Here is a 27,292-nt window from a genome sequence, read left to right on the forward strand (position 1 = left end):
GTGTGGAGAACTAAAGTCACAACCGCCATGCCCATTTTACGTGGTATTTGCCAGGTGGGCAATGGACTCCCCAGATCTCTCTCTTCCCGGCCCAGCACTTCCCTTCAGCCCCAAGGCACAAGAGGACAGCTGATGGGCACTGTCCTGCTCTTCCCAAACAGGTCCTCCAGCCCCTTTTCATGACCTGTTTGTGGCCAGTTCTAGTTTATCAGTCTCAATTAGAGATCACTGCAACCTGAGGAACTGAGTTCATTTGGTACTTAGCTTCTCCACCAGGCTGGAAGAACATCATTCTTAGGGAAGGCCCAGTCTAAGCCACGGCTCAGTCAAGTCAATGCTGTGAGCCCAGGCCTCACCCTGCTGTCAGGGAAGTCCATACCATCTAGAAATACCTCTTCACTGAAGGCTGCATCTTCAGTGGGGCCTAATGAGTATCATCTGACTCGCCCTTCAGACTTTACTACAAAATCAGGGCCTGGTTCAGTCTCTGTGAGCCTCTTTGAGCCACTTTAGTTCTTTCTGTGGGTTTTCTTACAATGGCCTTGACCCCTCTGGCTCCTACAATCCTTCCTCCCTTTCTTCTGCAGGATTCCCTGAGCTTGACCTAATGTTTGGCTGTGGGTCTCTGCATCTGTTTCCATCAGTTGCTGGGTGAAGCCTCTCTGTTGGCAATTTGTAATTCATATTCAGCCTCGGAGTCAGTTATTTGGGACCCGGTGGTCAGGACATTTACATATGACACCCGATGCTGTGGAACAAGCTCTTTTACACTGTAAAGATTTGTCACTCGAATTGGTTTAATAAAACTAGGATTGGCCAATAGCCAGGCAGAAAGAATAGGCGAGACAACCAAACTAGATAGGATGGGATGGAGAAGGGCAGAGTCAGGAGTTGCCAGCCAGATGCAGAGCGAGCAGGAGATGAACATGCCATGCTAATAAAAGTACCAAACAACATGGCAGAGCGTAAATAAGGAATACTGGTTAACTTAAAATGTAAGAGCTAAGCTGGATGGTGGTGGTGCACACACCTTGGGAGGCAGAGGCAAGCAGATCTCTGTGAGTTCGAGGCTGGTCTAGTCTACAAAGCAAGTTCCAAGACAGCCAATGCTACACAGAGAAACCCTGTCTTAGAAAAAAAAAAAAAGCTAGTTAGTAATAAGCCTGAGCTATTGAACATTTGAAAGGCCAAAACTCCAGAGCCTAGGGCCAAAACTGAACACAAAGGAACTTCAGTTCCCCTAGCCTCCTGGATACTCAGTTCCGTGTTTTGTTATGAGGAAACTCCAGAAGAGACCAGTCTCCAGAAAACAATTGGTATCTATGTACAACGGGCCACCTGCAAGTAACAGACAAAGCCATAGAAACCACAGAATGTTCCCTCCCAGTACCAACCAATGAAAATAATTGGTACATGGATATTTCATGCCAAAATAAGACTTTGAAAAACTCCCCTAATTGTTCCCAAATGTCAATCAACCAGGAACTGAACCTTACCTCTTCCCTCCCGCTGATGTGACCCTGCAGTTTTTTTCCTTTAAAAATCCCAGCAGTAGACAAGGAACTCACTTCCTCTGGAGGCTGCTGAGTCAGCTTGCTAGACAGGGTCCCTCCCGAGGTAGGATAGAACAATCAATAAACCTCGTGCATTTGCATCGGTGGGTCTGCTTCCCTGGTGGTTGCACAACACATTTATAAATAATACTAAGTCTCTGGGTTGGGGAGCAAGCAGTCAGAACAGACAAACTTTAGTTTACACACTGTTGCCTGCTTTTGGGACCCTCTCCTTCTACTGGAATGCCTTGTCCAGCCCTAATAGAAGAGGAGGTTCCTAGTCTCACTGCAACTTGACATACCATGGCTGGCTGATATCATTAGGAGGCCCACCTGTATCTGAAGAGAAATGGAGGAGGAATGGATGGGAGAGGTAGGGAGAGGGGAGACGTGGCGGGAAGGAGGAGAAACTGCAGTCAGGTTGTAAATATATGTATATATTCTTTTATTAATTTTTATGTGTATTGGTGTTTTGCCTGCATGTAAGTATGTGTGAGGATGGCAGATCCTCTGGAACTGGAGTTACAGACAATTGTCAGCTGCCATATAGGTGCTGGGGATTGAACCCAGGTCCTCTGGAAGAACAGGCAGTTCTCTTAACTGCTGAACCATCTCTCCAGTACAAAATAAATAAATTCTAAAAAAAATCAGGGTATGGAAATAACCATTAAAGGGTAAGGTTCATAACCAGAGATTCAAGAGTTTGACTCCCAGGACCCAAAGTTCATCTCTCCAGTTTAAAAAGAATGACATTCATGACAGTGCACACCTGTAACGTTGGGACTCAGGAGGCAGAAGCAGTGAAGATCTTTGTTAGTTTGAGGTCAGCCTGATCTGTAGAAAGAGCTCTAGTTTATCCAGGGCTACAAAATGAGACCCTATCTAAAAAAAAAAAAAAAGAAAAGAAAAGTTGGAGAGTCTGAGGGAATGGTTCAATGGGTAGTGTTTGGTAAGTAAATCTGAAGACCTGAGTTTGGATTCCTTGCACACACATAAGAAGCCAGGTGCACTGACACACATATGTTTCCCCAGAACTGGATTGGATGGACTAGGAAGATACCTGGAGCTTGTTGACCAGCCAAAATGGTGAACCCCAGATTCAGTGAGGGACAGTGTATCAGAAAATACAATTTCACTCACCCTAAGCACATGCATTCATGTGTCACACTCATGAAATTGTTTAAAATTTAACTTATTATCAGTGCCTACCCACATGTGCAGGAGTGTGTGTGTGTGTGTGTGTGTGTGTGTGTGTGTGTGTGTGTGTAGGGCAAAGAACACTTTTCAGGAGTACAGTGTCTTCTGCTGACTCCAGGATTGAACTCAGGCCATAGGGTTTGTGTTGCGTGCAGTTTTACTAACTAAGCCATTTTGGCCTCCAAAAGCTTACTTACTCATTTATTAAACTTTTCTTTGTAAGTATTAGTGTGTTTATGAAATGTGTGTACGAGGACACATGTCTCAGCGAATGTGTGGCAATCAGAGGACAGCTTCACAAAATTGCTTCTTTCTTCTCTGCGCATCCCAGGATGAGCTCAGCTCAGGGGGCTGTTGAGAAGAAACTTCACCCGCTGAGCCATCTTGCTGGCCCTGTGCCTTTTAATCCCTTTAACCTATTTGAATCGGCCCATCTATTATCTACCGACCAGCTGTCTATCTAGCTATTATTTTTTTAGACGAGGTATCACCATGTAGCCTGGATGGCTCGGAGCTCTCTGTGTAGGCCAGTCTGGCCTGATTCTGCCTTTTGTACTGGGATTAAAAGAATGCACCACCACACCTGGCTAGACCTCACTCCTTCAGAGAACATCTTTCCGCTACGCAAGGTGGCCAGGGAGGAATCTTTGAATGTGTCCTCTTCTGTACAGGTTTTCTTGCACCACCAGCCCCCATGATATGGAGACTTAATATAAATTATGAAAGCTCCGCCTTAAGCTTGTCTGACTAGCTGTTTTTTGTTTGTTTTGTTTTGAGACAGGGTCTCTCTGTGTAGATTTGGAGCTGTCCTGGCCCTTCCTCTGTAGACCAGGCTGGCTGCAAACTCAGAGATCTGCTTGTCTCTGCCTCCCAAGTGCTGGATTAAAGGCGGGTGCCATCACCACCACCACCTGGCTTCCCACTGGCTCTTTTTTTTTTTTTTTTTTTTTTTTTTGGTTTTTCGAGACAGGGTTTCTCTGTGTAGCTTTGGAGCCTAGCCTGGCACTCACTCTGCCTCCCGAGTGCTGGGATTAAAGGCGTGTGCCACCAATGCTCGGCGGTTTAGTTGTTTTTTTTTTTTTTAAAGATTCTATTTATTTATTATGTATACAACATTCTGCTTCCATTTATATCTGCACACCAGAAGAGGGCACCAGATCTCATTAGGGATGGTTGTGAACCACCATGTGGTTGCTGGGAATTGAACTCAGGACCACTAGAAAAGCAGTCAGTGCTCTTAACCTCTGAGCCATCTCTCCAACCCCTAGTTTTATTTTTCAAGACAGGGTTTCTCTGTGTAGCTCTGGTTGACCAAGCTGGCCCCAGACTCAGAGATCCACCTGTTTCTGCCTCCCAAGTGCTGGGATTAAAGTTGTGTGCCACCACCACCACCTGGCTTTTTTGAGGCAGGTCTCTCTGTATAGAGCTAACAGGCCTGGAACTTGTTATGTAGATCAGGCTGGCTCTTTCGAGGCAAGGCAGGCAGATCTCTGTTGTGGAATATTACTTTAACTTGAAAGACCCGCTCGAAATGCCCCTGAGCCCCCTGCCCCGAAGCTGCCGGGGCCTCCCAAGCCTTCACCCCGGCAGGGCTCGCGCCCCCAGCCCGCCCCGCCTGGCACCGCGCCTCGGGGCTGGGGCCGAGCAACGAGCACCAGGTGGGCAGGCCCGAGAACGAGCACCAAGTGAGCCGGCCTGGAGCCCTGCCCCTGAGCCCTGCCCGATGAGAAACACTCCGTCCCAAGGTCTCCGCCCCCAAGGTCAGCCATCTGGACGCGGAGGGGGCGGGAATCAAGTCTGTTGTACCAGACACCAGACCTTGAGAATATGCTGATCTGGAATGGCTCTGTGCCTCATTTGAACCATCCAATAGAATCCCTGCTCCTAGCTTGCGCCTTTTTCCCTATATAAGGACCCCTTTCCCTTGGCTCGGCGCGCTTGGCCTCGGAAAAGCTAAGTCGCCCCGGGTACCCGCGTCTCCAATAAAGCCTCTTGTTTTTTACATCCAGTTCGTGGCCTCCCTGATTCCTGGGTGTGGGTCTCCCTCTACAAAAGTACCTCTTCAGGGGTCTTTCAAACTGAAAGATTTTAGTTTGCTGAGAGAAAAAGTTTTGAAAGATTTCAGTTCACAGAGAGAAAGTTTCCCTCAGGCCTTGGCCCATGACAAGGGGGTTGGCCCCAACCCCGGGCACATCCTATGGTTTAGACGGGGGCGATCGCCAAGACAACCCTCTTTGGGTCACACCTGGCTGGCCAACAGACTATCAAGAACTTTCCAGGGTACGTTCTGTGGTTTTTCCTTTGTAGAAAAGCAGGTCACACCTGGGTGACCACTCTAACATGAAATCATACTTTGTAATCAATCTCTTTGTGCCCCTTGCCTGTATGCTGATCTGCGGTTTTTTCCTATATAAGGAGCCTGTAACCCTTGCTGGGGTGTGCAGCTTTCCCGATATTGCTGACACCCGAATGCGCATTCGTTTTGCAGCTCTTGGTCTGGTTTCTGAGTCTCAGGGGCTCCTCGGGACCCTGTGCCCCTTAGGGGCCTGGGGGTCTTTCAAACTATGTAAAGATGTGTGGCATTTGTTTATGTTGCATTTGTTTAACTATGTAAAGATGTGTTGCTTTGCCTGCCCAAGGTACCTGATTGGTCTACTAAAAAACTGAAAGGTCAATAACTAGGCAGCAGAGGGATAGGTAGAGAGAGTAAGTAGGAGGAAGAACCTAAGCTCACAAGGGGAGAAGAGAATGAGGGAGAAAGATAAAAAGCCCCGAGGCAAAACATAGATGAGAAACAAGTTAAACTAAGTTATAAGAGCTAATGGGACAAGCATAAAATTGAAAGGCCCCTGCCTCTCTGTCCCCCCCCACCCCCCCGCCTATGCCGATGCTGGGTGTTCTCTCTGGAGCAGCCGGGATGGGCTGGGAAGGATGGGGGCTGGAGAGTGCAGCGCGGGCGATGCTGCTTGTCCGGGAGCTGCGAGCTGCCGCGGAGCCGCCCTGCTTCCCCTTCATCCCGCTGTCCCTGCCCCGCCGGCCTCCACTCCCCCCCCCCCCCGCCGCCGCACGCCCCCGGCTGCCGTTTTCCCTCCCAAGCCGGTTCACCCAGGCAGGGCCGGGGTCGCGACCCAGGCCCACCCGCCTGGCGCCGCGCCCCGGGGCTGGGGCCGAGTGGGGAGAGGGCGCCCCCCGCCCCCCTTCGTCCCAAGGTCAGCCACCTGGGGGCGGAGGGAGGAATCAAGTCTGTTGTACCAGAACCAGACCTTGAGAAAATGCTGATTTGATGCTTTTCGCTTCTGTACTGTGCCTGTTTTCCCCTATAAAAAGGACCCCCCTTCCGGGGCTCGGGGCTTGGCAAAACAGAAGCTAAGCCCCGGATATCCGTGTTATTAATAAAGCCTCTTGCTCTTGCATCCAAAGTTCGTGGTTTCGCTGATTCCTGGGTGCGGGTCTCCTTCTACGAAAGTACCTCTTCTGAGGTCTTTCAAAATAATCCAAGCATTCATAACTAATATGAAGTCTCAGTGTCATGATTGGGAGCTGGTTGGTGGCCCAAAAGAAAGTCTGTTACAAATCTCTGTGAGTTCAAGGCCAGCCTGGTCTACATAGCTAGCACCAGTCCAGCCAGCACTAACATTCATTATTTCCTCTTCAAGACTGGGGAACTTAGCAAGTCAGTACAGTAAGACAGAGGCCAACCAGTGTTTTGACCCTTGTCCTCTGAAGTCATCCAGGATTCAGAGGTAGCGGGTCCCCATGAAAGGGCTGTACAGCTCTGATAAGTTACCTGTCCTCCAGACTAGAGACAAAAGTTAGACTTTCATCACTGCCCATGTTACATGTCCCTTGTGATTCCAAAGGATGCCACGTAGTCAACAGGACCCTGAGCCACCCCAGCAGGTGCCACCCTGGCAGAGGAAAAGTTAAAGAAGACAAGGGTTCCTCCTGTCTCCCACAGAACGGCCCCTAAGTGGTCTCAACTGATCTTCACATTTAAAACAGCATGTGGCTGGGAGGATGGTCAGTTCGCAAAGTTCTGGCAGTGCAAGCATGAAGCTGAGAGTTTGCCCCCCTCCCCCGGCCGGGAAAAGGTGGGCGTGACACAAACCTGCATCCCGGACAGCCTGGGCTGCATAGGAAGGCCCTGTCTTAAAAGTAAAATAACAGCAGAGCCCAAATAAATAAATAGGTCCAGAAGGATGACTCAGTGAGTACAGATGCTTGCCTAATGGCCTGAGTTGGGTTCCTGGGACCCACACTGCAAAAGGAAAGAACTGAAACCAGAGTGCTACCCTCTGGCTTCCATGTCTGTGCTGTGGCACTCCCACCTACCACCCCCAGGCTCTCCTCCTCTGCCCCCAGGCTCTCCTCCTCTGCCCCCAGGCTCCTCTCCTTCTCTGCACCCAGACTCTTCCCCTCTGTTCCCCCCCTCTACAATACATTGTCCTTTACAGCCTGTTCTGCATGGGGGCAAGACTGACAAAACATCATTTGTCACCCTACCAGGACCTGAACATCTACTGTTTCTATAGGATTTGGTCACCAGGTGGTCAGAAGCATCCCCATGAAGACAGATAGAGCATCTAAGGTCACCACAGTACCCTCTGAGCTCCGCCCATCCCCACAGCTCTCATTCTCTATACCACTCACGGAGAGAGGGAAGCTCCACAAACAGCCTGTCACCCTCGGCTCTCTGGAAGGATCTAGAGCAGTGGATCTCAACCTTCCTAAAGCTTTGAGTCTTTTTTTTTCCCCAACTTTTTAAATTTGAATTAGAAACAGGATTGTTTTACATGACAATCCCAGTTCCCTTCTCCCTCCCGTCCTCCCCTACCCCCCTGCTTCAACTCTTTAGTAAAGTTCCTCATGCTGTGGTGACCTCCAACCATAAACTTTCATTGCTACTTCATAACTAATTTTGCTACTGTTATGAATTGTAATGTAGGGCATCTGATATGTGACTCCCGTGAAAGGGTTGCTTGACCTCCAAAGGGGTCATGCCCCACAAGTTGAGAATGCTACTCTAGAGGGCCAATGGAAGTCTTGAAAGATCTCTCCTTGTGCTTACACATAGTAGTCTCTCTCTCTCTCTTTTTCTTTTCTTTTTTTCTTTTTTTGTGACAGGGTTTCTCTGTTGCTTTGGAGCCTATCCTGGCACTCGCTCTGGAGACCAGGCTGGCCTCGAACTCACAGAGATCCACCTGCCTGTGCCTCCCAAGTGCTGGGATTAAAGGTGTGTGCCACCAACGCCCAGCTCTTAAGTAGTCTCTTATGTCTGTTTGTGTGTGTGGTTTCACGTCCGTGGGGGGTGCACGCATGCTGACACATGCAACTGTAGAGTCCCAGAGTTGATGTCAGCCTCTTTGACGGTTCTCCATTTAACTGAGGTAGGGTCTCTTACTGAATCCAGAGCTCACCAGTTCTAGCCAGCTTACTCTACGATCCCCTCTCTGAAGCCTCCAGTGCTGGAGTTGCAGGAAGGCCACCAAGCCTGCCCATTTTTTATGTAGGTCCTGAGGATCCAAACTCTGGTCTTCATCTTTTCTTAACAATCTTCATCCACTGAGCCATTTCTCCAACCCCAACAGTGCTCTTTTTGTTGTTGATTTGTTAGCTTTGTTTCGTTTTTGTTTTTTTAGAGACAAAGTATCTCTGTGTAGCCGTAGCTGTCCTGGAACTCACTCTGTAGACCAAGCTGGCCTCGACCTCAAAGATCGTCACCTGTCTGTGCCTCCCAAGCGCTAGGATTAAAGGCATGTGCCATCACACCCGGCCTCCCAATAATACTGTTGAGATCCTATATTAAGGGGCTAGAGAAATGCTTTAGTGGTTAAAAGCCCTGGCTAGTATTCCTGAGAAACTTGGTTCAATTCCTAGCATCTACATGGTACCTCACAAACATCCGTAACTCCAGTTCCAGGGGAGTCAGCTCCCTCTTGTAGCCTTAGTGACACCAGGCATCCATGTGGTGCACACACATATGCAAACAAATCACCCACACAAAATAAAAATAAATAATATATTCTTTAAAAAAGATTCTGGCTGGGTGATGGGGCACGCCTTTAGTACCAAACTTGGGAGGCAGAGGCAGGCAGATCTCTTAAGTTTGCGGTCAGCCTGGTCTACAGAGCTGGTTCCAGGACAGCCAGAGTTACACAGAAAAACCCTGTCTCGAAAAATAAAACAATAATAAATAAATATATAAATTCTGTATTACTGTGGATTGCACAGCCCCATTTAGCCTCTTAAGTTCTTTCCAGCACACATTTACCCCATACAAATCTCTCTGAACCCCAGATGTCTTATCTCGGTGTGTCATATCTTGGGAACACCCATCAAGTCCCTGAGGCCCAGAGTAATGACAGCCCCAGGCCTGAGCTCAGCCTCTCTGGAGTGCCCCTCACATGAAGTAGGGAGACTGGGTTTATCTGAAACCCTCCTCTAGGATAAGAAGCTGCTAGATGATATCTGGACTTGACCTTATCCAAGCTTGCCAATGCAGTCAAGGTCCAAGCAAGTCCTGCGACCGTGGTTAACTGACCCCAGTTAACCTGTTCCACCTGTGGAAGGTCAGACAACAGCTTCCTCCTGAGGTCCCAGTGGACACCACTGTCTTTCTTTCTTTCCTTTTTTTTTTTTAAAGATTTTATTTATTTATTTATTTAGTTAGTTAGTTAGTTAGTTATTATGTATACAACATTCTGCTTCCATATATATCTGCACACCAGAAGAGGGCACCAGATCTCATTAGGGATGGTTGTGAGCCACCATGTGGTTGCTGGGAATTGAACTCAGGACCTCTGGAAGAGCAGCCAGTGCTCTTAATCTGAGCCATCTCTCCAGCCCACCACTGTCTATCTTTGATGACACCTGGGGGACATTCACTCATAGACACTGCCATACTCTAATGAGTAGCCAAAGTTCTTTCTCTCACCTTAAGTTGCTTTGTTTATTTTGTTTTGAGACAAGGTCTCTCATGGAACTTGGAACTCAAAGCTCCGCTGGACTGGCCAGCCAATAGGCTCTAGGTTCCATCTGTCTCACTTTCCTCACCTCACCCCTCCCACCCCCCCCCACACCCTGCACTGAACGTAAAAATCTGCTCAGGCCATTGGCTCACAGACATGGGGAGGGGGGTCAGGGCAGGACCTCTCACCTCTCACCTTGGAAGTAAGTTTACATCAAAGTGGGTATAGATGACCACACAGGCTACTCTCCTCCCCCTTCCCTGCCTCCTGAATGGGAACCAGAGAGCCTGGCTACAAGGTCCTGCTGTGAAACCTTTCTCACTCTCAGAAAGATGCAAAAAGACCCCACTTCTCTCCTCAGAGCCCAGCTGTGCTGTTGCCTCTGTGTCTGCCTGTCTGTGGCATTAATGACTCTAGTAATAAACTCTTTACTCCCCAATAATCCACCTTAGTGTCCCTCTTGAACCCTCTGGAACCCTCACTGGTATCACAAGGTGGGAAACAGTGCCAGGCTTTTACATGGGTGCTGGGGATTTGAACTCAGTCCTTGTGTCTGTACAGCAATCCTTACCAATGGAGCCTTGTCCCCAGCTACTTCCTGGCCAAACTGTGCCTGTGTCTTTAGCCCCTGATCCTTCAACCACCAGGCTGATGGGTCGATTCCCAATTACAGGCCTTAAGCTTCAGAGGGCTCCATCTCAGGCATATTGGCCATGCCTACAGCATCAGGGTTGCCTTGCAGCAGCTCCTTCTCCTGAGACAGACCCTCTCTCCAGTCTCCAAGGCTCCTCTGCAAACTGTTATACCCTGAGGTCCTATGACAGAGCGGGGACACTGCCCACGCCTCCAAGATGATCTCCCCAACAGGAAGCAGCTGTGGTGACAGTAGATGATTAGACCCCAAGATGGGATCATGCTGATCTGTGGTGTGGGTGGGAGGTAAGTACTGTAGGAATTTAGCAGAGTCACAGAATCTGGGGTAGACATTAAAATGAATAGTTTTCACTGTATCTAGGGTAAACATTAGTTGTTCTCTAGAAGTACTTTGACCTTGAAGAGTCATTGTATAATGGCACATGCCTTTAGTCCTAACACTCAGGAGACAGAGGCAGGTGGATCTCTGTGAGTTCAAGGCCAGCCTGGTCTACAGAGTGAGCTCCAGGACAGCCAGAGCTACACAGAGAAACCCTGTCTCAAAAAACAAACAAATAAAACAAAACAAAAAAGAATCATAGTGGAAAACAGTGATGTAATTTGTTGTTTCTATTCTTCGCTCTTGCTCTTTTGGGGGCCTGCCACCAGCTCCCAAATAATCACACATGGAGACTTATTTCTTATGAACACCTAGCCTGGTGTTCAAAAGCTGGCTTATTTCTAGCCAGCTTTTCTTAACTTAAATTATCCTGACTACCTTTTGCCTCTGGGCTTTTTCCTTTTCTTGTTTCTGTATATCTTATTTTCACTCTTACTCCATGACTGGTTCTGTGACTGTGTGGCTGTGTGGCTGGCCCCTTGAGTCCTCCTTGCTCCAGCTTTGTCCTATTTATTCTCTCTGCCTGCCAGCCCCCGCCTATCTCTTCTTCTGCCTTGCTATTGGCCCTTCAGCTCTTTGTTACACAGGCACAGTAACACAGTTAAACAAATGCAACATAAAAGAATGCAACACATCTTACATCACTAAACAAATGTTGCACAGCATAAACAAATGTAACACAGCAACAACCCAATGGTTGTTTTTCATGACTTATAGAATTGTTATTCTGAAGGGGTGTCACAAGACACCTCTGGAACCCCTGAGGCTCTTGTGTTATTGGGTACTGCAAATGACACACAGTAAAGGACTAAAGTCATGAGGACATGTGATGTTTTCCTTTAGAGGGACATATAGATTAGATGAGGGACTTTGGCATGAGGAAATACTTTACCCAAAAAACACTTTGTGAGCTAGTCACAGTGGTACACGCCTTTAATTCCAGCACTCAGGAAGCAGAGGCAGGTGGATCTCTGAGTTTGAGGCCAGCCTGGTCTACAGAGCGAGTGCCAGGATAGCCAGGGCTGTTACACAGAGAAATCCTGTCTCAAAAACAAAAACAAAAAACCAACTTTGTGTAACAATAAATATGCCTTTGTATGGTGGTTAGAGGTTCAGTTCAGTCTATCTAGGCTGGATCTTTCTGCTGCTACACAGGCCTTAAAATTTCATCTTTGAGTGACTGCCCACAACACAGAGCACCCCGACATTTGACACTCAATGACATGGAGCTTAAGGAAAGGGTATGGTCTGGACACCCCAACACTGGAGGTTAGGTACACCCATAGTAGTAGGCGAGAGTCCTGGATAGGGCAGGAACGTGGGGCATTTAAATTCTCCATCTCAGGATTAGCAACAAGTAAAATGGCTCCTGGAACATTGAATAAGAAAAGAAAGCGGTGACTCAGATGTTACAGCACTGGTTGCTCTTCCAGAGGTCCTGAGTGCAATTCCCAGCAACCACATGGTGACTCACTACCATCTATAATGAAATCTGGTGCCCTCTACTGGTGTGCAGATATAAATGGAAGCAGAAGGTTGTATACATAATAAATAAATAAAATCTTTAAAAAAAAGCATAGAATTATTTCAAAAGATCAGAAGAAATTAATGTCAGCTGGAATCTGAGCTCTTTACACAATGCCTGCCAGTCTTTAAGCCAAGGGCCCACTAGAGCAGAACTGCAACACCTGAATTCCAAAGAATGACGCCCTGCTCAGGGCTCCACAGCTACAACAGAGCTAACACATTCAGCCCAGGACTTAGAATTTTCTGGTTTGTTTGTTTGGTTAGTTTTGGTTTAAATATATTTTGTTTTTCCCTCAGAGTGGAAATAACTCAATATTAAAGGCCCCTTCATGGGGCCCGAGGGTGTGGTGTGCATGCCTATGATTCTAGCACTTGGGAGGTAGAGGCAGGCTGATCTCAGTGTGTTCAATGCCAGGCTTAATTACAGAGTGAATAACCAGGACAGCCAGGACTGTTACACAGAGAAACCCTGTCTTGGAAAACAAAATAATAATAATAATAATAATAATAATGATTATAATATTATAATTATAATAATGGCTGGAGAGATGGCTCAGGGGTTAAGAGTGCTGCCGGCTCTTCCAGAGGACCCAGATTCAATTCCCAGAAACCACAGAGCAAGTTCCAGGACAGTTTCCAAAGCTACAGAGAAACCCTGTCTCGAAAAACCAAAACCAACCAAACAAAAAAAGGCAGATTCTACAATTATACATGTATTAGAGACAATGGCTATAAACGGTACCAATACAAATTAAAACTGATAATACTCCTGCTTATATTTCCAATGATAAAACAATTTTTACCTGTTATAACATGAAACACATTACAAAAATACCATATAATCATGCAAGACAAACGACTGTTAAAAGATCTAATCACACTTTAAAAGAGATGTGTAGAGGCTGGAGAGATGGCTCAGAGGTTAAGAGCACTGACTGTTCTTCCAAAGGTCCTGAGTTCAATTCCCAGCAACCACATGGCTCACAACCATCCTTTATACGATCTGGTGCCCTCTTCTGGTGTGCAGATGTACATGGAAGCAGAATGTTGTATACATAATAAATAAATAAAATCTTAAAAAAAGAAAGAAAGAAAGAAAGATGGCTGTGGCATAGTTTGACTGGAGCTGTGGAAATTAGCTCTACTGTTGATGAGCCTATCCAATGGCGTGGAGTTGGAATGTCTGGTTCTGTGCTATTTGGCAATTCAGTTCAGACTAATTTGTGGAAATTAAAAAATGCCTTACACCCTCTTAAACTTTGGAAAGAAAAGTTAAATGTTTATGATGGTAAGTATATTTTGTCCTTTAACTTGAAACAAAGTCACACCTTTGTGCATATGTGCCATTGCCTTATACATTATTGAAAGGGCCTATACAACGGGCCTATACAACGGCACCCCAATAACTGTAGTGTTACTTGTGAACGTTGTTTTCTCTATACCTGCATTAACGCTAGTGTGTTATTGGATGTCACTTCTGAAAGCTTATATATTTTTGGTTGCCAGCGAAGTTGTTGAGGCCATGGCAAGACTCACCTGTGCTGATTCTAGTCCAGAAACTCGCTAAACGAATATTATAAGATGAACATGTCAGATGACTGGACTGGTCATTGCTGCGATTGTGGGAATTAGTGCATTGGCTGTTACCTCTGCAACAGCTGATTGACCCTTCAAAAGGAAGGAAATCAAACTGCTAAATGTGTTAGAGAATGGCAGCAGCATTCTGCAGAACTTTGGGCTCCACAGAATCAAACAGACAGTGAGACAGTTAATGAAATAGCTGACTTGAGACAAATCAGTTAGAAACTTTAAAGGAACAAATTAAACAAAAGTGTGATTGAAATGTTACAACTTACTGTATTATACCTTTAAGTTTTAATGAAAGCAAGTATGATTGGGAAAGGGTTAAAATGCATTTGTTGAGTCACCCTAGTTCTCAAATGATTTGTAGAATTGTTTTTCTGAGGGGCGTTACAGCCTTTTGCATGACTTTGGTCACAAGATGCCTCAGACACACCTGAGGCTCTTAGACTATTGGGTACTGTGAATGGTACACTTTACAGGACTAAAGTCATGAGGGCATGTGATGTTTTCCTTTAGAGGGACATATAGATTAGATTAGGGACCTTGGCACAAGGAAATACTTCACCTGAAAAAAAAAAAAAAAAACAACTTTGTGTAACAATCAATAAATATGCCTTTGTATGGTGGTTAGAGGTTCTGTTCAGTTCATCAGAGTCTGGGCCTTCCCACTGCCACACAGGACTTAAGATTTCACCCTGGAGTGACCTCTTTCTTCCACTGACCCACAACACAGAGCACTCAACAGATGAGGAGATTCCTCATTGTAGTCTCAGGATAAGTTGGCTTTGCCTTCAATCCAGGCTGGGCTCCGAGCAAAGCTGTGGCTGACTAGAGTAGACCAAGCTCACAAGCCAGGCTGCAGTCTGTGTCAGGGCTTCCCGATGCTACCATAGAACGTTCTACTCTAGATGTACACATGCGTGCATTTAGCTAGGTAATTTGCTAGTTGGTCTGCAAGTACTGGAGATTGAACCTCAGGCCCCAGAGTCTAGATAAATGCTGTACCTCTGAGTGACAGCGTCACCCCAGTAGTGGCTCTTTTTTTCTTAATGTTTTCTCTTTATTTTTGTGTGTATGGTATGGGTGGTTTTGTCTGCATCTGTATTTGTGTGCTTTGCACATGCCTGGTGCCCAGGGAGAACAGAAGCGAGTATGGGAGTCTCTGGAATTGTAATTAAAGATGGTTGTGAGCCTCCATGTGGGTGCTGGGAAATGAATCTGGGTCTTGAGCCATCTCTTCAGACCCAGTTCCAGGATTTGTGCACAAGTTTACTGTGTGTGTATATGTGAGGTACATGGTGGGGGAGGGGGAGAAAGGGAGCGAGAGACGTACATGAGCAGTGTGTGGTGTGCATGCAGCTAGCTGTCAGAGGCTAGCTCTTTGGAATTGTTTCTCTCATTCCACCAAGGGGTCCTTGGGAACCAAAGGATGGTCATAAGGCTGGCATGGTAAGCACTTTATCTGCTGAGCCATCTCACTGGCCCTAATGCTACTCTTTTTGTTTGTTTGGTTGGTTTTCCAAGACTCTTTTCTAAGTACACTCATATCACTGGAATTTTGACCCTGTGGCCCATGCTTGTAGACTGTCAGCCCCAAGAAGAGACAATCCACACTGTCAAACTTATTCCTCAGCAAAGTGAGATGTCCCCTTGGGCAGGACATGAGCCCCACAGGTGTCCTCCCTGACAGGAGGTAAGTAACCAGAGCTCTGTGACACTTCTCAGCCCTATGGCTGTATCTCAGTGAATCTAGTAAACTCTCCCATGGCCACCTTCTGTCTTGGTGAATTCAGTCAGCGCCTGCCTGTCAGCACCATCTTAGGGACAGAAAATTTTTTTCCTAAGTTTCACAGAAGTAAAGGACAAAAGGTACCATAAAGAGAAGGCAAGATGTTGCGGATCTCTGTGAGTTCGAGACCAGCCTGGTCTACAAGAGCTAGTGCCAGGACAGCCTCCAATGTCACAGAGAAACCCTGTCTCGAAAAACCAAAAAAAAAAAAAAAAAAAAAGTCCCAAGTGCCACCCCCAGGAACCCATGATGCTGGAACAGACTCCAGAAAATTGCTCTTTGACCTCCACATATGCACTGTGACACACACAGTAAGAATTTGTATGTGTGTGTGTGTGGGGGGGGGTGCTAGAAGATGGATCAGAAGCTAAGAGCACTTGCTATTCTTGAAGACCGAGGTTCAGTTCCCAGCACTCACATGCTGGCTCACAGTGTTCTGTAACTTCAATTCCAGGGGATCTAATGCCTTCTTTTGACCTCTTTGGGCACACTGGTGGTGCATACATATTCATGCAGGCAACAAACCCACACACGAAAAAACTTACATTTAAAAAAACAAAGGATCCAAGCCCTGGGGGGTCACACCTTTGATCCTTTAATCCCAGCACTCAGAGGTGGGCGGATCTCTGTTTGAGACCAGCCTGGTCTACAGAGTTAATTCCAGGATAGTCAGGGCTATGCAGAGAAACCCTCTCTTGGAAAGAAGAAAAAAAAAAAAAAGGGGGGGGGGCTGGGAGAAGGAAAGGAGAAAAAGAAAAAAGAAAGAAAGCCATAATAATTAACCAAATTTGTGGTGACAGCTGCTTACAAAGGACAGCATTGCTTTTATATGTCGATATTTCAAGGAAATATAAAATTGCAACAAACTATATTTAAGGCCAAGCATACATGACCCCTGAATTTGTCTTACTTATTTCCCAGCTGTGAACCTGCAATTTTCCTGGAATTTTGCAAACAAGACTATAAACTGTGTTCTGTACAGAAACATCTTAAGCCTCTTGTGTTGCCCTGTGATCTATGTCTTTATCAGCTCTGGTCCCACCCTGAGCCTCTCAGAAAACACCCTATGAGTTCATTTACCAAAAGGAAGGGGGGGGGGACCCTAAGAAAGTGTTTGCAAAGGGCTGGAGACTTAGTTCATCACATAAAGGTGCTTGCTGTGCAAACCCCAGGATCTGGGTTCAATCCCTGGAAGCCACGTGGTGGCAGGAGGGAACTGACCTCTGGAAGTTGTCCTCTGACGTTTAAAGAGTTATTTGCACAGTATCTTCAGAAGCCTTCAAAATAACTTACATACCTATTGTTTTTTCATAATTTAAATTTATTTTATGTGCCTTGGTGTGAAGATTTCAGATCCCCTGGAACTAGAATTACAGACAGTTGTGAGCTGCCTTGTGGGTGCTGGGAATTAACCCAGGTCCTCTGGAAGAGCAGTCAGTGCTCCAGCCCCTTATATACCTATTGTTAAAACCCCACAGGGGCTGTCTCTTGAAAAGCCCAAAGCTGCGCTTGGATGTGCACTGTTCTTTCTCTGTCAGTGTTCATGTCTAAATTGCACGGTACATATACTTATACTCAGGCACATACATATTTTTAATTTTTTGGGGGGCGTTTGAGAGGGGGTTTCTCTGTGTAGCTTTGGAGCCTATCCTAGCACTCTCACTGGAGACCAGGCTGGTCTCGATCTCACAGAGATCCGCCTGCCTCTGCCTCCGGAGTGCTGGGATTAAAGGCATGCACCACCAATGCCCGGCAATGCCCCGCTATTTTTAATCTTTTAAAAAATTAATTTATGAACTAATAAAATAAAAAAAATTTAAAAATTGATTTATTTTTATTATTTTATTCTCCTTGGCGTTTTGCCTGCAAGCATGTCTGTGTGAGGGTGTGTCAAATCTTTTTTGTTTTGTTTATTTTTTATTTTTTTTATTTTATTTTAGTTTATTAGTTCAAATTAGGAACAAGCTTGCTTCACATGTCAATCCCTTCTCCCTCTCCCTCCCCTCCCCCCAACATCCCACCTGCCCCTAGCCATCCCCCCTCCACTCCCCAGACAGGGTAAGGCCCTCAAAAGGGGCTCCCCAAAGTCTACCACATCATCCTGGGCCAGGCCTAGGCCCTTCTTGTTTTGTTTTTTTGAGAGACAGCGTTCCTCTGTATTCCTTTGGAGCCTGTCATGGAATTCTTTTTAAAATGGTTATTTGTGTGTGATTTTTTTTTTTTTTTTGGCTTGGTTAGAGTTTTTTGTTGTTGTTGTTGTTGTTCGTTTATTTATTTATTGGTTTTGGTTTTTTGAGACAGGGTTTCTCTGTGTAACTGCTCTGGCTGTCCTGGAACTCACTTTGTAGAGCAGGCTGACCTTGAACTTGCAGAGATCCACTGTCTCTGCTTCCTGAATGCTGGGATTAAAAGGTGTGCACCACTACCACCCTCTGGCAAACTTTCAGTTTTGAATAAATGAATTTCTTTTCTGTTGTTGTTGTTTTGTTTTGTTTTTAGACAGGGTTTCTCTGTGGCTTTGGAGGCTGTCCTGGCACTAGCTCTTTTAGGCCTGGCTGGTCTTGAACTCACAAAAATCCACCTGCCTCTGCCTCCTGAGTGCTGGAACTAAAGGCTTGCGCCACCACCGCCTGGCTGTGAATGGATTTCTTAGTCCAGCAAATGTAAAAGGATGAGGGTCTGGTCAGATGGTGCAGTGGGTAGAGGCGCCCACCATCAAGCCTGACTTCCCAAGCTTGACTCCCAGAATCTGAGTGGAGAGTGAATCAATTGACCTCTGAAAGTTATTCTTCCATCCCTGTGAGGAGCAGAGGAAGCCCTGAGTTGATGAGAGCAGTGCCATGTCAAGAATGTTAGTCTCAGATCCATGGAAAAATGGCAAAGACCCCCCCCAACCCTGCCACTGGGGTGAGTGAGGCTGAGGGGCGGGGCTGTGAGAGTGGCAAAGCCTTTCTCTGGGCCATGTGTGGCTGTTGATGATCTGTGTGGAAAGAGTTTACTGTAGTTTTCTGCCAGATGTATATGGCCTGAAGACTGCTCCCTTACATAGACTACCACGATGGAGATGAGCTGTGTGCAATGACCCAGATTTGCGGTCCAACTCTATATAATCCACAGTGCTCTCCCAGGTGCTGCGGCTTCTCAGCAGAGAGCCCAGTCAGCCCTCCAGGGTTTCTGTGTGTCCCTGTGTTTTTCTTTATTCCTTGGATGCGCCAGAACGTTTGTCTCGGAGCCATGCTGGATGCACTCTGTGGTACAGACATACACTAACCAAATAATTGTAATTTAAAGGGCTTTTTTGTGTGTTTTGCTTTTCAAGACAGGGACTCTTGCTGTAGCCCTGGCTGCCCTAGTATGTTCTCCATAGATTAGGCTAACCTCAAACTCACAGCTATCAGCCTGCCTTTGCCTCCCGAGTGCTGGGATTAAACAAGTACATCACAAGGCCCGGCGTTGGTGGCTCATGCCTTTAATGCCAACACTCTGTGAGTTTGAGGCCAGCCTGATCTACAGTTCAAGTTCCAAGACAGCGTCCAAAACAATACAGAGAAACCCAGTCTTGAAAAACAAAAACAAACAAACAAACAATAAAAATGAGTGCATCACTACTACCAGGTTAAGAAAAAAACATTTTTTTTTTTAATGTTCATTAGTGTGAAGGTGTCAGATCCCCTGAAACTGTATAGACAGCTGTGAAGTGCCCTGTGGGTGCTGGGAATTGAACCCAGGACCTCTGGAAGAGCAGCCAGTGCTCTTAACCTCTGAGCCAACTCACCAATCCAAGAAAGAAAGTTTAAAGCATTCTGGTTTGGAGCTTGGGGATGTAGTTCAGTTGGTAGTATTCTTGCCTAGCGAGTGTTCAGCCCTGAGTTCGATCCCAAGCTCTACATAAATGGGGCATGGTGGAGAACAGCTGTCACCTCAAGAGAAAGAGGATCACAAGTTCAAGGTCACCCTCAGTTATAGGCAGCAAGGCCAGTTTGGATTGGGCGAGACTCTGGGGGGGGGGCAGGGAAAGCGGGGGATTGTGAGGCAGTATTGCCAAAAGTTTGAGGATAGCCTAAGGTACATAGTACGGCCCTATCTCAAAACAAAAACAGAACAAAATCTGAAAACAAAAACAGAGGCAGACAGTGGTGGCACATGCCTTTAATCCCAGCACTCAGGAGGCAGAGGCTGGCAGATCTCTGTGAGTTCAAAGCCAGTCTGATCTACAGAGTGAGTTCCAGGACCACCATGATTTTCTCACAAAGAAACTGTGTTTCCAAAAGTAAATTTAAAAACAAAAAAGAAAGACAGAAAAAAAAAAAAACCCAAAAAACAAAAACAAAAACAAAAAAAATCCAAAAAAACAAAAAACAGAGCCAGGCATCAGACACAGGACATTTAATCACCACAGGAAGATCTCTGTGAGTTCAAGGTCATTCTGGTCTATACAATGAGTTTCAGGTCAGCCAGGGCTATGCAGAGACCTGGTCTCAAAAGTAACAAAGTCAGCCCAGGGTCTGCACCTATATTATTATCAGCAGGCTCTCCCTCCCCGGTGCTCGTTATCCCACCCCATAGGGAGCCAGGGTATCACACCTACCTGCAGTCCCAGCATTTTGGAGGCTGTGGCAGGAGGATGGCTATGAATCTGAGGCTAGATGGGCTAAACAGTGGCTTCCCTGACAGAGTGAGACTGTCTCAAAGCAAAACAAGACAAAACACAAAAAAAACCCAAAAGGAGTAGCAGCAACACCTGCTGGCCATTCTGCCTCCCTTAGAATATTCCAGTGATCTTCCATACTAGGGTCAGACCATGCCACAGTACTAGCCAAGCCCAGCCTGCCCTGTCTGCAGCTGATGGGCCTGAAGCCTGCCATCATCAACCAAGACCCTGTGCCAGGCAGTGGTGGCTCACACCTTTAATCCCAGCACTCAGGAGAGGCAGGTCACTCTCTTTGAGTTGTAGACCAGCCTGGTCTAGTTCCAGGACAGCCAGAGCTACACAGAGAGATCCTGTCTCGAAAAACAAAACAAAAAAAGCCAAGAGCCCTGCTGAGAAGTCTTACCTGGAGCCAATTTCCCCACCATGGCGTCCTCCACCAGATATGCTATGTCACATAATCTTCAGGAGCATACTAAGACGACGCCACAGAGCTTGCTCAAAAAGACCCAAGATTTCATACCACAGAAAACCTCTGCAGCCACCTGCCAAAGGTCATTGTCCTTGGTTATAGTGTCCCACCTGCACAGCTTTACACGAGGAGACTTGGGGTCTGTGGTTGAGTGAGTCAACTATCCAAGCCACAGAGCTGCTGAGAGCTGGGGCTCAGTCTCAGGACACCTGATCTGGGGGTTACCTGCTCGTTTGCACTTCCAGGGATGAGGGGTGCAGATAGTCTTAAGTGTTTGCAACAAACAAGCAGGAAGTAGGTTCAACTGTCTGTTTAGGAGAATCAAGGAGGAAGTGTGGGCTAGCAATATGGTTTGGTGGCTAGAGGTACTTGTTGCCAAGCATGAAGGCCTGTGTTTGACTCATGGGACCCACACGATGAAGAGGACTACTTTGACCTCTGTGTGGGAGTCTGTGGCAGGCACACACTCACATAAATATTCTCATTTTTGGGAAGGGTTCTCACTATGTAGACAGGTTGGCTCAGACCTATCTGCCTCTTGAGTGCTGGGATTACAGATGTGCACCACCGTGCTTTGTTTCTTTTTCTTTTTGAGACAGGGTTTCTCTGTGAAGCTTTGTAGATCCGCCTGCTTCTGCCTCCTGAGCGTACCACCACTGCCCAGCATGTTTCTTATTTTTGAGACAGGGTCTCCTCCTCAAATCTGTCTCCCAAATATTGTAATACCAGGTGCTTGCTGTTGGTCTATGAAGCACATTCTAGACAAGCACTCTGCCAGGGAGCTATAATCCCAAGCCCTCACCGCTGGACTCTGGGCAGGCATTATAGCTTTGAGCCACATCCCTTGCTCTTTAGTTGGATTCTGAGATAGGGTCTAAATTGCCCAGGCTGGTCTCTGACTTCTGACAATCCTCCTGCCTCAGCTCAGCCTCCACAGCATCACCATTGATGTCTACAAATGATTGGAGCTGCACATTTGCCAGATGGAAACAGGTGCCCAAGATTAAAGACCAGTGGACAGTGGTGGCGCCCCTCTTTAATCCCAGCACTTGGGAGGCAGAGGCAGGTGGTTGTTTGAGTTTGAGGGCAGCCTGATCTACATAGCTAATTCCAGGACAGCCAGGACTACAGAGAAATTATCTTGAAAACAAAACAAAACAAAACAAAACAAAAACAAAATAAAGACCAAAACGGGCTGTGAGCACCCAGGAGACAAGACGTGGGAAGAGTGTTGCCAGTCTGAGGCTAATCTGGTCTACACAGAGAGCTTCAGGCGAGCTAGGGACACACAGCAAGACTGTCAAAAAACATCAGGGAGGACTTGTTTGTTTTTCGAGACAGGGTTTCTCTGTGGCTTTGGAGTCTACCCTGGCACTGGCTCTGTAGACCAGGCTGGCCTCGAATTCACAGAGATCCGCCTGCCTCTGCCTCCTGAGTGCTGGGATTAAAGGAGGCGTGTGCCACCTGGCTAGGGAGGACACTTCTACCTGGAATGGAGGTGCCAGGTCTGGCTGCACTGGGTATTTGAGCAAGCCAGAGTGCAGTGGGAAAGGACAGGGGAAAGCTGCTGGGCTCTCAGTCGGGGAACTGTGTTCTTCAGCTGAGCAAGGAGGGCCCAACCATAAGCTCCACTCTTCAGGTGACAGAAGTGTTTAAGGGTCATCAGGAATCTTTCCTCTCCTCAAGGCCTGTCAAGGGTACCGAGGAGACACCCCAACCACCACTGGAGGAAATGAAGGAGCTGGGCTGTTGTAAACACAGGCCCCACCCAAACGGAAGCACCTGTGGTTGGGGGGCCACACCTCTCAACAATTGGGTTCAGATCCCTCAGGGTCCCTGTCCCCTGCAGTCCCTCCTGTTTGGTGTCTCTCCTGGGTGGCTGGCAGGCTCCCAGCTTGGGCGGTGGCCCCCTGACCTGTCCCTGCCCCTTCCTGAGCGCTTTGATGCGGGCCCCCTTCCTTTGACAGGAACGCCCTCCCTCAGCAGCCTGCTAAAAGGCAGAGGGCCATGTCGAGGCCGTGGTGCAGCAGGCAGCAGGCAGCAGGCAGCAGCGGACTCTTCCCAAGGCCCTGTCTCCCAACCCTTGTACCAGTGCTGCACTTCAGACCCTGGTACAGGCCTGGGGGGCAGGGACCTGGGGACCCCAGCAGCGGCAGCTCCAGCTTCTCCCTCCAGGTCTGTCCCCTTGCCACGTATCCCCACCAAGCCCACACCCATACCTACCATCCTGGGGCCCTCTTCCAACACCTTAGATCATCCTTCCCAATCCTCAACACCATCCTGTCCTCCCTGTCTTGGTACAAGGCCCCTTAAAACTGACAGGCACTGCTACAAGCTGTCCAGAAGTAGCTATTTAAGCAGACCGTGGTACTCCAGGTGTCTCACCTGCAAGGTTAGTGTGGGACCCTGTTTTCTCTTTAGCTGCAGGAATACCAGGGGCTCAGCGGGAAAGCCAGACTGCTCACCACCGGGGCACTCTAAGGCCAGGGGCTCCACCTCAGTTAACTTCCTCCCAAGGGACCGGGAATGGGAAGCCAGGGGCCTGCTGCAGCCGGTAATTAGCTGTGTCTATCTGGATGCCAAAGTTTATCAAAGCTCAAAAAATGGAGCTGAGGGGAAGACAGCAGAATACCCCCAGCTCAGAGGACCCCTCACCCATGGGAAAGTACTGGCAATTCCCACCCAGGCCCACGGACAGAGACGCCAAGCCAGTTCTTAAGCTGGAAAATAACTTTATTTGTTCCAGGGAGTTAGCTAGAGTCCTCTCAGAACTTCTGAAACTGCTTCTTGGTGCCAGCAGCCTTAGTGACCTTGAGTACATTGAAGCGCACGGTCTTGCTCAGGGGCCTGCACTCTCCCACGGTGACAATGTCGCCAATCTGTACATCCCTGTGGAGTTAGACAAGAGGGACCTCCTTAGCAATCCCTTTGTCCCCAGTGACTCCACCCACATTTGGATTCAGGTGATAACACAAACTATCACCCTTCTTTTGGTTTTTCAAGACAGGGTTTCTCTGTGGCTTTGGAGGCTGTCCTGAAACTCGCTCTTGTAGACCAGGCTGGTCTCTCTCACATGTTTAGCAGTGTCTCCTGCCCACAGCCAGCTGTCTACATATACCCCAGAAACAGCATCCACCACTCTGTTCTGTCCACAGGACACCCCACTTTCTCCCAAAGCCACCCGGTTCAAAATAAGGGCTGACAGCCCCCACCAACAGCCCTTCTAGACACCGGTGTTTTCCCCAGCCTAGCCAGCGACTCCCTGTCCTGTCTCAGATTGGCCCAGGCTACCGAGAGAACCGTGTTCACCTGAAGCACGGGGACAGGTGCACAGACATGTTCTTGTGGCGCTTCTCAAAGCGATTGTACTTTCGGATGTAATGGAGGTAATCCCGACGGATGACAATGGTCCGCTGCATCTTCATCTTGGTCACAACCCCTGGGGGAAGAGGGACGTAGGTGTTAGCAGGCCCAGGGTAATCCAGACTGGAAATCCAGCTGTTGAGTGGGCTCCACCAAAAGCCCCATTTCTGGCATCAGCCTTGCCCCTGGGGATGTCTGAAGACCATCGTGAGAATGGACATCACCTGCCAGTAGGCCTGGACTCAGGGACCTAGAACCATTTTCACCTTCTCACTCACCAGACAGGATCCGACCTCGGATGGAGACGTTACCAGTGAAGGGGCATTTCTTGTCTATGTAGGTGCCCTCGATGGCCTGAAAGGATGAGAAAGTGCGGTTTGGACTACCGGTTCCTAAACTGAACCGAGAATGTAACCTCAGGGGTCCAAACTACAACTCCCAGGAGCCCCAGAGGCAGCAGCTCCAAAAAAGGGCGGGGTGGCAATGCTCCCAAGCATGCAGGGCCACACGCGCCCCATCTGTACCTCCTTGGGAGTCTTGAAGCCTAGACCGATGTTTTTGTAGTACCGAGGGAGTTTTTCCTTGCCAGTTTCTCCCAGAAGAACACGCTTCTTGTTTTGAAAGATTGTCGGCTGCTTTTGGTAAGCACGCTCGGTCTGTAGGGATTAATGATTTGGTGAGATTCCAGGTTAGCTTCCGAGAGGCCAGGGCACCCCTTAACGCCAGCCCTGGAGGGCCAGCGTTCCACCATGAGCCTAAAGAGTCACCCCTACCTAACTTATGAAAGCCACACTGGGCTCCAGCACGTTCCACGGCCTCCACAGTTCCTGCCCCAGGCCACACTTCACCCACTCAGCATTCACGCCGCACGTACACGGAGCTGAGCCCGGTGGGCCAGACCTGTCATCCAGGCATTCCCCCGGCTGAGGCAGGAGGATGACGGGCGCTAGCCCTGTCTGAGCCACCGAGTCATCTAAACCCAGAGCCTGCGTCAAAATTTAGGACTAGAGCAGCGCTTCGCTGGGGAACGCGGCCCGGGGCCGGCCCCCTTTAGGGAAAGGAAACTGCTAAGCGAGCCCCCCGTTTCTGCCTCATCCTGCGGGCCCACAGCACGCTCGCCCTCCCTCCAGCGGCCTCGTGAGCGGGCGGCAGCCCACAGCTCGCACCTGAATGTCCGCCATCTTCCCGGCAGCCTGAGGAAAAGAGAGCGGCCGACTCCCGGGCTTCCTTATGCACCACGCAGGTCTGCAGCGGAAGTGACGCCAGCGCCAGCGCTTTACGGTTTAGGAGGTACTTCCGGCTCAGAGCACGCGATCTCGGGACTGTCCGTACGCCGCCATGGTGGTGGAGAGCTATGGGGACAGGAAGCGGAGCCTATCATCTCGCGAGATCTCGAACGGCCGACGGTTCATCCAGGCGGGGAAGGCGCATCCTGTGGTATCGCGAGAGTCGGGGCGGTGGTTGAGATGTGGGAAGTGAGCGGTTGTCAGCCTCGTTTCCGTTTACTAACTCTAAGGGCGCGCCCGCTGGCACCAGTTCTTCACGGAGTCGTCGTCTTGTGGCAGGCAGGCAGGCAGGCAGGCAGGCAGGCAGGCCGGCCTCTGTAAAAGGCTGTTGTTGAAGTCGCCGCCTCCCTACCTCAGACTACCGGCGTCCAAGCCAGGGGGAGTCACGTTTATTTGCCTGTTGGTTTGGACAGGGCGGGCTCGGGATGGCAGCCCTGCAACGGAGGGGACCATCCTTAAACCAGGACGTGGGAATTTAACGTTTCCAAAATAGAATGACTTTCTTGGTGAATGGTGTTGGAGGTCTTTTATCCCAGCACGCAGCCCCGGGCCACAGTCACTGCCTCGTGAAAGAAACGACTCCATAAACCTCGTGACTTTGAATGTTACATTGTAGTTGTCCCTCCCTGTCCTGCAGTAGCATAAAGGGGAAAGGACTTTAGAAATGTCTTCTGGGGTGTTACAGTTTCACAAAAAGGGTTATCATGGAAGGATCTGACGTGCTAAAAAAATTACCAAGACCTATTTCTATCCAAAAGTGTTATAGTAATATGCCTCCCAACTAGCCCCTAGGAAGCGGAGGGGGCCGATTTGAGGGGACACACACAGACTGATCACTGAACCACTTCTGACATGCGGCTCATAGATCCTTTACCAGCCAACTCATCCCCACCTAAAATTACAATACATTAGCGTGTGGCTTTTCCAGAAAGGTTTTTGTGTCAACAAGTCTGATCAGGCTGAGTCAAGACACTTTTTTTCCTAAACAGGTTGCTTAGCCGTGGCTGTCTGACTTGAGAGGTCGTCTACCTTCCAATCACTGGGATTGAGAGCGTGTGCCACCACATTTCCAGAGGGAATACAACCATCCATATGTATTAGGCCCACTAACAACTCACAGCTCAACAGTGGTACTGGAGGCAGCAATCGGGCCCAATACCTCAATACACATTAAAAGTCCTCACAGGTGATTAAGTGGTGGCACACACCCTTAATGACAACAGTTTTGTTAGCCTGGTCTACAGACAGCCAAAGGTACTAAGAAACGATGTATTGGGGGAAAAAAGGGGCGGGGAGAAGCTCCCGATGGAAGCTGAGTGTGGTATTTATGATAACCACCTGCACCAGCATGTTACACCAGATACCTTTTTTCTCTTACATGGTATAGGGTGGTAGGGAATGGTACAGGGTTCCTGTGAGGACCAGTAGTGCAAAGTTAGATGGTCATATCCACCAAGATTAAGGCCCTCTGGAAAACTCATTCACCACTCCTCCCTTACTGTTATAGTAATATCAGATACAGCTTACACACCACATGCCTTCAACAAAAAAGGGTGAACCATGACCATGAAGTGCAGCCCAATGTGATATAATTTTTTGCCCATTGGTGCCCCTGCAGAAACAGCAAAGACCAAGTTTAATAGTCAAATAATTTATTAACAGTAGAACCCTGCAAAAAAAATAAAGCTGCTTTCTGAAAAGGAGCCAAGGCAGTATATTCTTCCAGTGTTGACTTGTAAATCTCAGCCCAGGTCTCAAGTCTCAGAGCTACATTATATGGCACTGGGTCACTCAGACACTGGAGCATTTGAGTAAAACTCATCACGCAGGTGATAAGCTTTCTAAGTACCCTCTTCCTACTGGAGCAGTGAC

At 48.0% G+C, this 27,292-nt stretch overlaps 1 protein-coding gene and 2 non-coding genes across 3 annotated transcripts; 1 reads left to right on the plus strand and 2 right to left on the minus strand.

Moving 5' to 3' along the window:
• The first annotated feature begins 22,838 nt into the window (after positions 1–22,838).
• Mir150 (microRNA mir-150) lies at positions 22,839–22,903 on the plus strand. The gene has a single exon (NR_162753.1). It is a non-coding gene; the product is annotated as a microRNA mir-150 (primary transcript).
• A 580-nt stretch (positions 22,904–23,483) lies between these two features.
• Rps11 (ribosomal protein S11) lies at positions 23,484–25,457 on the minus strand. The gene is made up of 5 exons (XM_027420683.2): positions 25,301–25,457; positions 24,659–24,790; positions 24,413–24,488; positions 24,081–24,210; positions 23,484–23,660 (listed from the first exon to the last, which is right to left on the minus strand). Exons 1-5 carry the CDS (start codon positions 25,313–25,315, stop codon positions 23,537–23,539), a joined length of 477 nt encoding a protein of 158 aa, XP_027276484.1. The 5' UTR covers positions 25,316–25,457; the 3' UTR covers positions 23,484–23,536.
• LOC113836317 lies at positions 24,299–24,363 on the minus strand. Its single transcript, XR_003486395.1, has one exon. It is a non-coding gene; the product is annotated as a small nucleolar RNA SNORD35 (small nucleolar RNA).
• Positions 25,458–27,292: the final 1,835 nt, after the last annotated feature.

This window comes from Cricetulus griseus, chromosome 6 (assembly GCF_003668045.3).
Source record: "Cricetulus griseus strain 17A/GY chromosome 6, alternate assembly CriGri-PICRH-1.0, whole genome shotgun sequence".
Taxonomy (NCBI): domain Eukaryota; kingdom Metazoa; phylum Chordata; class Mammalia; order Rodentia; family Cricetidae; genus Cricetulus; species Cricetulus griseus.